Source organism: Galleria mellonella, unplaced genomic scaffold (assembly GCF_026898425.1).
Source record: "Galleria mellonella isolate WM207_F2 unplaced genomic scaffold, CSIRO_AGI_GalMel_v1 utg35, whole genome shotgun sequence".
NCBI lineage: Eukaryota > Metazoa > Arthropoda > Insecta > Lepidoptera > Pyralidae > Galleria > Galleria mellonella.
The window spans coordinates 5,713,854-5,728,676 of NW_026442082.1; the positions used below are offsets into that span (position 1 = coordinate 5,713,854).

General features: G+C 33.6%; 1 protein-coding gene across 2 annotated transcripts in view; it reads right to left on the reverse strand.

Annotated features, from left to right (window-relative positions):
- Positions 1-285: 285 nt before the first annotated feature.
- Positions 286-14,823, reverse strand: part of LOC128201120 (neurotoxin BM10-1-like) — a 153,448-nt gene continuing 138,910 nt past the window's right edge. For both annotated transcript variants that reach the window (XM_052896907.1, XM_052896908.1), the window contains 2 exons: positions 1,775-1,935; positions 286-496 (listed from right to left, as the gene is read on the reverse strand). In XM_052896907.1, the coding sequence (XP_052752867.1) occupies positions 1,820-1,935 (116 nt within the window). In that variant the 3' untranslated portion in view covers positions 286-496; positions 1,775-1,819. The remainder of the gene's footprint in view (positions 497-1,774; positions 1,936-14,823) is intronic.

Consider the following 14,823-nt stretch of genomic DNA (forward strand, 5'->3'; position numbering starts at 1 on the left):
TTGTGAATGATATTACCTATTTATATATACTAATTATATTTATATAAATTGTAATTTAATTAAAATATATAAATTTATATTTAAACTAACTCATCTTTTAATAAATTTGTTTTAAATTAATTAGATTACAATTTATAAATGGAAGCAGATATCCGTGCACTAGATATTCATTTATATATATAAATTATCTATCTATATATATATATATATATATATATATATATATATATATATTTAAAATTATACATGTACTAAATACATACATGCAGTAGGTATGTACTGCAATATAAAAAAAATTGTTAACAATAACAGAACTAAAATATTTAATTAAAGTTTTAAAGACATTGAATATTACGAATAATTCATTAAATTAATGTTATTTCGTAAAATTCTAGCCGAGATATAATAAGAAATAAATTGACAATCACACAATTGTAATAAAAACAGCCTGGATGTCTCTTCTGACAGAATTCTTTTAATTTCATAAATCTTCAACCTAGAAAAGAATGACACAATAGTTCAAAATTATTATAAACGAGGTCTAAAAGCAGATATTTTCTATGAAGGATATTATAAAGAAAATCATTCGAAAATACGTTTTTTTTTTAAAATATATTGAAAACAAACCGCAATTAAATGTGAATCAACAATCAACAACAAGATTTATTGTAAGAGTTCTTATATTTGACTAGCGGCCCGTCCCGGCGTCGCACGGGTGGACATTTTTACATTTTAAAAAGTGGCCATTAAGGGTGCACACGCGACGGAAGCTTAAAAATCGAGTAACTTCTCCCGTTTTCCCAACATTTCCCTTCACTGCTCTGTCCCTATTGATCGTAGCGTGATGAAAAGTATACTATAACCTGCCAAGGAGTATGAAGAATAATTGTACCAAGTTTCGTTAAAATCCGTCGAGTAGTTTTTGTTTCTATAACGAACATACAGACAGACAGACAAAAAATTTACTGATTACATTTTTGGCATCAGTATCGATCACTAATCACCCGCTGATAGTTATTACAAAATAACTAAATATAAAAAATATAAATATATTTCATGTACAGAATTGACCTCTCTATAGATTTATTATAAGTATAGATAGATAATGATTAAATAACCAATACAAATAAACTGAAATAGATCCAATCGCTCAGTAATACAATTTATATTGTTTGACAAAGATATTTTACACCACATTCTAGCTTCAATGAGCCGATACTAATGGATTTTCGTTTATTTGAGTAGGTACCCAGTACACTTCAATAATTTCATCACAGTTTCACTATGTTTAGGTAATGTCATTTTTGTTTTATATACTATAGTGTCTACAGTCTACAATGTAGACACTAGATGTAATATGACATAGACACAATTTGCAACAAATATGCGGTTCAGATATTTATTTATTCACTCTTTATTGTCTTTATTAATAATAAAATATTAAAAAAATCTCATCTCATAGTTTAAATTTTTAGAAGTAAAAGCACTTCTATTTATGGTCGTAAAAATAATATAAATTTATTTATTTTGATGATTCGTATTTTTTGATATTTGGAAATACACTGAAAAATTAGGTGTAACTAGTAAATTATTATAATTTAAAGTTATAAAATAATTTATAATAGATATACTATTGAAGTTTGGGATAATTATGTTTTAAATAAATTTATAATTTTAATAATCCTCGTGCAGCCAATATTAACTCTTGTTACGATTCAGTAAGATTCCTTTCCTATTTTTAAAATTATTTTAATATGTTAAAAATTTTTTTTACCTCTTTTCCGATTGAAATTAGGGTAATGACACATTAGACGCTCGGTCAGCGCGCGAATAAAGCGGCTAATGTGAGGGCGAGCAAACCCGTCGCAGGGTACAGGGTGTAGCCCGCGTTACACTCGTCTGTGTCACAGCAGAACGTGCGGGCGCCCCACCACTCTGGAAAAAAAAATAAGTATTAAAAAATTGATTTTATAAACTATTGTCCTAGTGTTTATCGGAAAATTATTTAATTTAAAAGTAAATGTGGCAAAATTACATTTTTCCATTTGGCAATTTTTCCACAAGAAAGTACACACACACGCACACATACGCACGCGCGTGCACATTCTCATACACGCATATACGCACACACACTCACGAACGCACACGCACACGCGCGCGCACACACACACACACACACACACACACACACACACACACACACACACACGCACGCACGCACGCACGCACGCACGCACGCACGCACGCACGCACACATACACAGATATTTATCGTAAAGTAACAAAAAGTATTAAGAATGTAATTCCGTGACTATATTAGTCATAAAAATATCAGTTGAATAATCATTTTTAAAACATAATCGCCTACAATAAAGTTTACATAAAAATAAAGTATGCCCTTACTTGCTGTGTGTATACTCGTACAAGCATAAATTTTATTATCCCATCAAATAGCCTTCTTCCGTCCTCTACCGACAGGTAAGAATATAAGGTGAAATTCACCGAAATTTTTGCCGTGTCCCGACAAATCCGGTGCACAGACCGGCCAGAAGGACCGGCTTAATGAACCGATAGATCTGAACGGACTCTTTGACAGATGGAAAATTAGATTTTAACTCTGTGAGAGGTAGGAAGAAAAAATGTACGACTGCCCTGCGACGTATATTTCGACCACACGTTGCTATAACAGTTTTGTTCTTTTAAATAGAAAAAGAAAAAAAAAAAACAAATTTTCTGCGTATTTATTTTTTACGCCATCTATTGTCAGGTATTGGTTTAGAAAAAATAATAATTTAAACTATTCGAGGAGTTATTGTTATAGTCCTATATTATTTTTTTAATAAGCACGTTCTAAATTCAAATAATAATCAAGTTGAAAATGAAGGACAAAATTCTCAATTCCTTTTTTAAAATTTGTAACTCAGAACTCGGTCATTAATAAACCTTTTTTTTTAATAGCAAAGTGAAAAATATTGGATGGGACACGTTGTCAATGTAAGAGTGCAATGACCGCCTATTTAAATTTCATTTATATTAATAAATAAAATTTAAATGAGCGGGGTCATATTAAATTTTAAAAAAGTAAATATTAACCTAACAAAATGTGATAACGTAATGTAATAAATTACGTTATCACATTTTGTTAAAATAATATTAGAAATTATTTCGTCAAAATCGATAAATGTTCTAGTTTTTTCACAGTTGAAACTGATTTATTTTTTATTGTTAAACAAAATCTACTTGTAACAACTCTATAGATATCTCGTTTTTGTATGTCTATTTGTAATGGTAAAACTCAAAATTTACTTGACAGATTTTAAAATGTTTTTCACCTATAGAAAGCTAAATTATCAGCGAGTAGTATAGGCTATGCCTTTTTTTTATAAAAATATAATTCTGTCATAAATTTACCTATTAACACTATTATAAAAGACTAATTAATTTTTTATCTGTCTACCCGTGCGATGCCGGGGCGGACCGCTAGTATTTGTCTAAGAAGAGTAACTACTAGTCTCGCTGACGCAGTACTGTTGTAACGTCTGGTTATTACAGTCGCATTTCGGCTCTTCTGTACAGCAAATGTAGGTTAAGTACTCCGTTTGTTCTGGATTTCAATGCAAATACACATATTTCGCTATAAAACCATTACAGAGAGACTAAATGCTATCGTAATAATGTGGACATCAGTCTTTTTTATGTCTCTGCTCTTGGATAAGTGAAAATATATATTTTTAAGGTAAGGTTATTGACAAATAGACTTTAAAAAAAATGTGTATAAATCTAAATTGTTTATGTATCTAAAGTTTATATATTATATTAGTTAGTAAGTTCATATATTAGTTAATAAGTATAATTAGTTACCAGAGGGAGACTTGGTACAAAAGTCGATTGCTTGGGTACCTCTGTCCCATTCGTGTTTCAACCGTGAAGCAGTTGTGTTTGCATGGCTGTGTTTCGGTTTGAAGGATGTTATATGGCGTGAATTTACTGGGTGCAGAGGAATAACACCTGACTCCTCAGGAATGGTAACGCATGGGGGGTATCATGGGCGAAACAGTATACTCTGTTATGTCCATGGTACTGCTCATGTCTATAGGCGACGGTTACCACTTTCCATCAGGTGGGCCGTTAGCTTGTTTGCCATTCTAAGTTGTATAAAAATAAATTTTGTAATTAGAAGAGGGTCCAAGACTTCACGACACAGGAAATCAAATGTAAATTTAAAATGAAAAAATGTAAAATTGAAACATGTATTTTTGGATTTAATAAATTATAAAAAAAGAAGGTTCTCTCAATTTGTTATTTTTTTATGTTTATTACCTCATAACTCTGACTCAGTTGTGATCCGATTCGGATAATTCTTTTTTTATCTGAAAGGATATAGTTACAGGTTGGTCTTATAGATGTTTTTTTTTTTTAAATAATTTCAGTGGTTTATATTTTAAATCATAATAATTTTACCACAGTTAAAGTCAAGGTTTTTTTTATATGGAACATAATAATACTCAATCAGGACTCCTTTTTTTATAAAATAACCAAAAAATTTGGACTAAATTTTATTATAAAGTATTTACTTCCTTTCTTATTTTTTTTTTTAAATATTGGCATAATTGATATAAGTGATTATAAAACCTGTGTGGGACACAAATCCAATGGAAGATATCCTGCGGTCCTCACTGGACCGTAGGTTAGAGGGATGCCAGTCATTAGATGGAATGCAAGCTTATATAAACACTTCCACGCCTTTCTTGAAGGGATCCGAGTTAAACAGGATACATAAGGAAGGAAACTCCAGGAAGGAAGGGAATTCCATAATTCGATTGTTCGATAAAGGTAGGAGCTGCCAAACTTTTTAAATAATCTATGACTGTGATTATATAATCAAAAATAATAATAAAAAAATCTAACTGTATTTATTTCCGTAACACAGTTGATATTATTAATCTGATTGCTGACACTACGTTCTAATTCTGCGTACTGGCTGATTCGGCAAATGTTGTTTTGTTTTGCCCCTTATCGGCATCCGGCTCCATTTCTTCTTATCCAGGATAAAAACTATCCTATCTCTCAAGTTTGAGTAAATGATACACATATGTTGTATACAGAAGTTTCCTAATATATAGTTGAGCGCAATGACTGTTGTCTCATTTGTCATACTCGTGAACGGGTGTTGCTTGTGGGGATTTTTTTAATGGGTGATAATGTAAAGGTAACCCTACCCGCGCTATCGGTATACACCGGCGGGGCACCGGTGAGGAATGATAGATGAGGATGAAGCAGGTCAGTTAGCCCATCGTGACGAATTCAATAAGAATTGTTCACGATGGTTTCCAGAGGGAACCACATGGAGGTCGACCTAATAGGGCATATTGCTAACAACGGGGCTGTCAAACTCCATTGCTAACAACCCCTTTCCCCCTGCTTGTGGGGATTAGTCTGCTCATGTTTTCTTGTTTATTATTTATTTAATACATATAAGTACTTAATAGTACATATAAATGGTCCCGGTAAAGAATAGGCCATCCCTTCCTTTCCCGTAGGTGTCGTAAGAGGCGACTAAGGGAGAGCGAGGGATGGGCAGCAGCGTCTCTCTTAAAACATCTCCAAAGGCTAACTGCAGTTGCCAATCCGCTTGCTAAGTGTGGCAACTACTAGCAAACCTCCCCCCCCCCCTCAAGGAGGAAGCTTATGTTCAACAGTGGACAGTTAAAGGCTGATATATGATGATGATATGACGATTGCCACTTTTGAAGTCTAGTCTCTTGTATTCCATTTTTTATATGCGTTGTACGCGACCATTTAGGCTGTAAGGTATGAGGGTGTGCCGAGAATACGTAGGCATCATATTGAATAATCTGAGCACAATCCGTTGTATAAGCGGTAGAACACGCAGAGTGAGGCAAAAAAAAAAAAAAGAGTGAGTGATATGATGATGATATGGCGATTGCCACTGTCTATTGTATTTTTTATATCTACGACTATGACGGATATATTACAGATCCGTCTACGACTATGACGAGGGAGACTTTGTACAAAAGTCGTTTGATTGGGCACATCTGTCACGTTCGAGTTTCTACCGTGAAGCAGTTGTGTTTGCACGGCTGTGTTTCGGTTTGAAGGGTGGGATGTGGCGTGAATTTACTGGGTACAGAGGAATAACACCTGAGTCCTTAGAAATGGCAATGATGGGGAGTATCATAGACGAAATAGTATACTCTGTTATTACCGCTTATACAAGATTGTGCCCAGAGGAATTGTTCAAAATGATGCCCACGGCCACTTTCTACCATCGTCAGGGAGTTCACTCTCATATCTTACCACCGAGATGATCCCCTACAACACGATGTTATCTCCCTCGAACACTCAGGTTATGGAATGAGCTTCCTGCCGAGGTTTTCCCAAGAGACTACAGCTTGGGCTATCTCCAAAAGGGGAGTAAAGAGGTTTCATCAGAGTCGGCAACGGGCGCGTAATATCCCTAGTATTGCAGGCGTTCATAGGCTATGGTAACCGCTTATCATCAGGTGGGCCGTCAGCTTGTTTGCCATTCTAAGTTGCATAAAGAAATATCGTTATACCAATAAGATATTCTTACCGTACTATATATACTCTTCCAATAGATATGCTTTGAAATTCAGATAAGGTAACAGAATATCTAATAGTTCAGGGTATTCAGGTTCGGAGGCTAAATAATTTATGTGATTGTATTACTTAACGAAGTGTAAGGCATGGCGGTTACAATGGAATATGTAGTTAATTAACACGTCTCAAATGTGGGCCGCATGCTTGTTTGCCACTTCAGTGGCATAAAAATTAAAGTCAAAGCTGGACTTAGGCCTCCATAATAGAGTTATTTTTTGTGTAATACTGAGACAAACAGAAAAAGTGTCAAAAATTCTAACAAGAGAAAAAAAAAACTTAGAGAAATTTATCTTAAATATTTCCAAACATACATGTACAAACAACATTTAGTTACTATTTTATACGACTTAGAATGGCAAACAAACTGACGGCCCACCTGATGGAAAGTGGTAACCGTCGTCTATAGACATTCCTTTGTACCCCGTAAATTCACTGCCATATCCCACCCTTCAAACCGAAACACAGCCATGCAAACACAACTGCTTTACGGTTGAAACACGAGTGGGAAAAAGGTGCCCAAGGAAACGACTTTTGTACAAAGTCTCCCTCTGGTAAATATGTTATATATATACCTAGACATAACGATAAGTAATCGATATTTTTACTATGATTAAAATGACCATTGTTTGCGAGGAAAATGTATTTATTTGAAATTATTTAATTCGAAATAGGTCCCAAAGAGGGTTGACGTCAGGAAGGTGGCCGGTCGTAAAACTAAAAACCAAATCTTTTTGTAATAGGGATAAAACCATATTATGCCGACCTCAAATGATTGGGATAAGGGTAGAATGATTTAATTCGAAATAGTCCACCGTTTCCCATGTTCCATTCTCTTTACATAGACATGTGTAGTGAATAGAGATTATTATCACGAACCAATTACTAACAGTGGCATCTCACGCAACGTTCTATCTCATGTTCTCGTCTCTTTGATGATCCCGGTAATGTTATTAATTTACTCTTCATTGCATTACTTAAAGAATAATACAAATATATATATATATATATATATATATATATATATATATATATATATATATATATATATATATATATATATATATATATATATATATATAGTCAGTCAGCCATCGTGACGAATTCAATGATGAATTAGTCACAGTGGTTTCCAGGGAAACCGCGTGGAGGTCGACCTGATACGGTATATTGCTAGCAATGGGAACTAACCTCCTCATTAGTAACAATCCCTTCCCCCCTGTGTCACAATATTCATTCTTTTATAATCTCCGCAACCGCTCAACTGACTTTTATGGAATTTTGTAAATGTGTTTTGTTTTCTCCAACTCTCAAGTTGATCGCATAAGATAGTTATAAGAAAAAATAAACCCGGCAGTTGGCGTTAGGGAGCAAATAGAGTCGTTCGTCTTAACTATCAACATACATTTAAAACTACTAAGTTTACAGGTTCAAATTTGGAAGATCAAGTTTTATTTTATAAAATAATAAATATTTTTCTTATTCAAATTATAAACATTTTAACAGTATTTTTTATGAATCTACCGCCCAATTTGTATTGCAATTTCAGCCATGAAGAACGGGCAAGAAACACGGCAGTTGTTTTCAAATAAAAGTGAAGTTTACAAGGAAAATATGATTGGATAAAATGATTATCAGACTCTTCATATTAATAACAATATATCGTAACAAATTACGCAGAAATTCATTTTTAATATTGATTTTTTATAACATAATTAAATTTTTATTATTATTTTTTAATGTTTTAGAAAATTTACATCTCCCCTCTTAAGGAGAGGAGATGGCAAACTGACCCCCGGCACAGTCGGCCGGGGTTCAGGGCCCCAGGGAGAGAAATCGGCGTACAATGCGGGCAGAATCTAAGAGCACCGCTTTCTGCATCTTTCCCGGGAGTGAGCCGCCTCGGAATCCCAACCGTCTGAGATGTTGTTCCAGTCTGGTTGGGATAAGACCGTTCACCGACAAAACGATTGGAATGATCTCGGTGGACGCCCCCCCCCCCCCCCACATTTCGGTCACTTCGTGAGCCAGGTCGAGATATTTTCTCGGTTTCGGCTTTCACGAGGTTCTCGTTATTCGCAGAAATTCATTTTTAATATTTATTTTTTATAACATAACTAGATTTTTATTATTATTTTTTTATGCAAACTTTATTACTCAGCTATAGCTGATATATACGCTACTTTGCGTGTATTATTATAATGCAGTGTGTGATTTTTGTGTGTGTGCGTGTGCGCGCCCATGCATGCATATGCATGTGCATGCTCAATTATTATTACAATATTGTACTCATATTATTATAATGTTTGATTTTTAAATGTTTAGTGATTGCATTGGTAAAAACTGTAAAACTCGCCAAAAATATGTATATAAATAAATAAATAAACATTTTTTTTTCTTTTTATATTAAACACAAAGACGACAGTCTTGTTATCAATAATAGTAGTAAAGTAAATTGAAAAGATAATATGATTTTAATCTTTTCTTGAAGGAATTGATAAATAGAATGGATATTTTAAATATCTATGGGTTTATTCTACAGCATCATATGCATATGGTACTGTTAACCCATCTATCTTCGTGTCGATTCAGATAGGACTTGATTAACTTTATGGCCAATTACGATCGGCAAGCCATGCCTCTGTCCTTTCTCGATATGGTGAAATTAATTAGTTTTATGTTTGCATAGGTCCGTTCTGAGATAGCGTAATCAATTTAACGATATTAGTTATACTCGTAGATCGAGCTCCACGGGTCATGCCACTTTGCGTAATGTCCCCAGTTCGATTCCTGGTCGGAACAATTTTGGAAGCAAACGTTTTTGAATTAGCTCGCGAAAGGGTTTTCAATTGTAATTTTTTATAATACAAGGTCATTGACCAGGCGATTGGTGTGCTTATGTGTATCTTATCGTTAATTTATTTTATACTTTATTGTCCACGAAGATTACGTTAATATTAATTATTTTGATGAAAGATGTACAACAGACAGAGGGAGACTGTACAAAAGTCGTTTGCTTACGCACCTCTGTCCCATTCGCGTTTCAACCGTAAAGCAGTTGTGTTTGCATGGCTGTGTTTCGGTTTGAAGGGTGGGATATGGCAGTGCATTTACAATATACAAAGGAATAACACCTGAGTCCTCAGGAATGGCAACGCATGGGGGTATCGTGAGCGAAATAGTATACTCTGTTATGTCCATGATACTGCTCATGTCTATAGGCGACAGTTACCGCCTTCCATCAGGTAGGCCGTCAGCTTGTTTGCCATTCTAAGTTGTACAAAAAAAAAAACAAGCGAGCTTAATATTTGGATGGTGTGCTGGTCCCCCCCTTTATGTGTGCACCCTAAATAATCTAACTACCCTCTAAACTAACCTACACGTGGAAGACCTACAAAGCCTATGAAAAGCCTACGAAGGCTTTACCTAATGAAAACTCATGAAAATCTAATGAAAATCTACCCTAAGGAATGGCCTAACACCCTCAATATAACCCCATACCTATATTGCCTTATATACCCCAAACACCCTATGAATCATATAACCTTTACAATAAATATATAATATTGAACAGATCTTATAGTAGAACACTTGATCATCTGGCCAGATAAATAAATGTGTGATCGTCTAGTAATGTAGGACCCGTTGTGTGTGTAATAACCAAAAGGTTCTTTAATTGGTATATGATAGGAGTTAAATAATGAAGATGATTGATAAATCTTTAAGGATTAAGAATAATTAATGAATTATACTCATAATTCATGTAACAAGGAAGTTATGTTAATTTAATAATAAATTTAATTTAATACTAAATTACAGAATAACTGTAATAATAAAAAAAAATGGGGGAGCGGTCGGGCCCCTCACACGCCCGGACCAGTGGAAGACTTTCCAACTATCTATAACTCTTCCTCCTAAAAGGTAGGGAAGGGTATTACTATTTATTAATGCACTCTGATGGTAATAAGGGCATGAGTATTCTCAGTTCCAAACCAAACATAAGTACATTTACTTCAACATTACAGTGGCTCCACCAGCCCCACGATGCTTCCAGTATAAATTGGTGTTTGCCAGAGGCAAACAGGATCGGAACTGAAATCCCAGGATCACTCCGACACGAGAGCTTACTCATGGGCGATGACCCTTTCAGTCCTATATGGCGACATAGAGATCACCCACTAACAGTACGAAACTGTTTCCCAGCGTCACCCTGTTACGAGCTTACTCAATGGGGTTTCCTTCGGCTCCACAAGAGATCAGACCAAGAAGCGAGATCACCCAGACACCAGAACCTACTTTGATGGGACATAACCCTTCGGCCCTATAATGTGACATTAGAGATCACCTGTGAAGACAGTCCGATAGAGATGAAGATTTGTGTGATAGGGGATACCTTCCACACCCTGGAATTGGCCAAGCCATATAATGTTGATAATTGCTATATCATAACATAGCATTGTCAATTTAATATTATTTACTTAATACCAAGAATACTCAAGGTTCAAGTTAAAACTGTTGATTAGGCCGGAGCCTAAAAACGAGTAGTCCAACCCATAGGTCGAGAGCTACTAAAAGTAATGAGTGCTATTGAATGAACTATAAGTCCAGTCAATTATATATAATATTATTGTTGATTAACCACATTGTGAATTAACCAATTATTTATTCAGAGAGATATATCTAAAGGAACTATAAGTCCTTTAAAAGACACTGATTAATCACAAGTTAACAACGTCTCGTGAAATAACCAGTTGGGTTTTCTATAAGTTTGAGGACACTAAGTCCAACAAGCTATTATTGTGTTGAGAGTAATAGAGATCTTTTGTTATATTTGTAGAGGTTTGATTAATCACATTGTGAAATAATCAGATTAAATAATTATGTAGCTTTATAGAGAGGACTATAAGTCCTAATTGGTTGTTGTCATAAGTACTGATAAATTACACATTAAAGTGCCAGGTCAATTATTATATATAGGTATATAGGAAGGACAATAAGTCCTATTTGTGTATGTTGTAGTAGTAGAGGCAATATATTGCATAATTATAATGTGAAAGATATAGATTAAATATATATTTGTATACAAAGGACAGTAAGTCTTATACAATTATTGTAGCTGTACTATAGTTATACTATATCTACTTCCTTTTAGTGTCTTAGTAAACCTATTTACTAAGAGGATTTCTCAGATAAACAAGTGTTTTAGTGTTTAAATCATCATGATTAAATCCCCAAGAAATTAGGTCTTTAAATAATTATCATATCATTTAAGTGAAATTTCTCATATAAATAATTCCAATATTTCCCCTACAGTTATTATAAAATAACAGAAAATTATATAAATTTGCTATAGACTTAGATATAGAATCATAACGTGTATAATCTCCTTTTGTTTGACATCTGTCACATTAATGACGTATTGAATGACGTATTGATGTATTGAATTGAATTTTGATTATCTATCACAACTGTCAACGTAACAAATACTAGCAAGTTTGTTTATTTGTATTTGTTTAATATAATTAAATATAAAATCATCATATATCAACCGTAATATACAACTAAATTATCAGTGACATAAATAATCATGGTTTACACCAGAAATAATTAATAGTATCCAGTAATGCTGCAGTTTTATATTCATATCAGTAGCCAAGCTTACTTTCAAATTCAAGAATGAACAGAAGATTAGAAGTCCAACATTCTTATTGCAATTGTACCCGCAATAATATATACATACAGTACTAATTATCAAGAACGTTCCTCAAATACATGTGTGGTGAAGATTTCCCAATATGCTATCTATTTGATTCCTAACCTCTAATGTAAATTTATTAAAGAAGTGAATAATCAGTGTTAGTGTTTGCTTTATTAATATTTAAAGTAATTGTCCTAACTTGATATTAATAGGATAATATCTCCTTGGATACAGCCCAACATATACAACTAACTCGATAATGAAATTTATAAAATACTAATATTATATTTTACTACTTGTATATCTCCATTCTATTGCCATAAAATATTCAAAATATGTATATTAAATATAAATCCAATAAAGATTCACTAATATTAACCTGAACTTGTCTAGTCAATATAGCATGAACAAACAACACACATACAACTTTATCGCCATGACAACTTTCTTCCTAAATATGAGTAAAATACATAACTCATACTTGTCATTTAGTACTAATTTTATACTGTACATGAGGTACAGTTACCTAGTTAATAGTAATTATAGTCAGAGAATCCTTTGATAATTTTATTACCACTAGGAATTAAATCCACACCTATAATATCAGCATAATTAAATATTATTAGAAACCAGTAATACACACAGAATTGTTATTATCAGCTTGTTTACTACAATAAAATCAATATTAAAGTTTATAATAAATCAAGACAAAATATCTACTTAAACAATACAGGCTTGTTTACCATAAACATCCCACCGTTACATTAATTTATCTACTAACACAATAATGTATTAAAAGTAATACATTCACATAAAATCACCTGCAACAGCTAAGCTGTTTCTCTGTACATCTGGTGTAAAACAAATTCCCACATGTAATCATGGGTAATTAAAAGTATACAAAAGAATCATTAGTACAGTTGACCGAGCAATGGTATGAAAACACTTTACCATGAGACGTTAAGCATGAGCAGATATTCCAAACCAACACTGTAATAGTGTAATAAATACAACTATTCCATCATCATCATCGTCTCAACCATCACCAATCCACGACTGAACACAGGCAATTCCCCATAGACTGCCACTAGGAACGGCCCCAAACTCCTGCACCCACCGAGTCCCCACAATACACATAAAACAGTCACTCCAACCAATGGAGGCAGCCCTCACCACACTTGCATATACAGAGTCGCCACTCAATAACCCCTCCGTCTCATCAATGGTTGTTTCCCCAGCAATGAGACCAGACCACAGCCACCTCAGTCTATTTATCCTCAATAAATAGTAACTAGATATGAATTTAGTTAGTATTATAATAGTTTAATAGTTGATTCAATAAGTATTTGCCAAAACTGGACAATTAGAATATTGAGTCAAATCGATGAATTTCTATCAAACAGCCATATAATTGAATTTTGTATATGAGTAGAATAACGTAAGTATGTATTATTATTACGTAAATTATATTGATGTAGATCTTTGTTCAAATGTGATTGCATTTAACGATAAACGCATTACCTAAAGGTATATGGACTCGATTAAATACGTATTTTAATAGTTGTTGGGAAAAATATTAATTATAAACTTTGCCTGTGATCACAGTCAAAAATCTAACTACGTAGTAATAAATGGAACAAGCTCACCGGATTCTCCAGTCTTCCATTGACTCTTTTCACACATTTAATCGATAGTGATACACTAAGATCTTAAACCCCTTCATAGATCCAGTCACTCCTAGCTCTCTATCCCAGTTATCTTTTTTATTTTATTGCGCAGTTCCTAAAACACGACTCCCGCGCCATTTTTTTTTTTTCTTCTTTTTCACTTTATTGCGCAATTCCTAAAAAGCGACCCCCGCGCGCCCGCCGATCTGCCGTCTCTCCCTTTTTTTCTTTTTTTTTTTTTCTATTCATCTAGTAATGTCATAGATTATGTCACCGAAGCGTAGATATTTCAATAATCAGATTTAGCCTATTATTCGAACTGAACTTTTCTTTAAATTCAATTTAATTATATATTAACGTATTTTGGTATTTTCTATTAAATTGATTATCGAATTTATAAAACTTTAAAGGCTCTCATAAACCTTATTAACTGTGTTGTATGCATCCTTTTTATACCTGATGAGAAAAAGGTAAACTATAATTTGGTTAATATAAAATATAATATATTTTTGTTTAATTTATTTAATTTTCTTGTGACGTCCACTACACTTTGGAAACATATCAAAGGAGTTTCCCTTCTGTGTCAATATTTCATATATGGTAACGTCTTCTCTGTATACTATTGTGAACCTTGACTTTAAAGTTTGTTTATATTAAATAGCTCAGCTTTCGCAGCGGTCACCCATAGGAACCCCTGTTTCTTTTCTATGTACTTATGGTATTAAACCTATTGTACTATAGGCGAACCGTCACATCCGGCCCCCTAATTATCAAGGAGTTTACCGGATTGATAATTACAACAAGATAAGTTTATATGTAA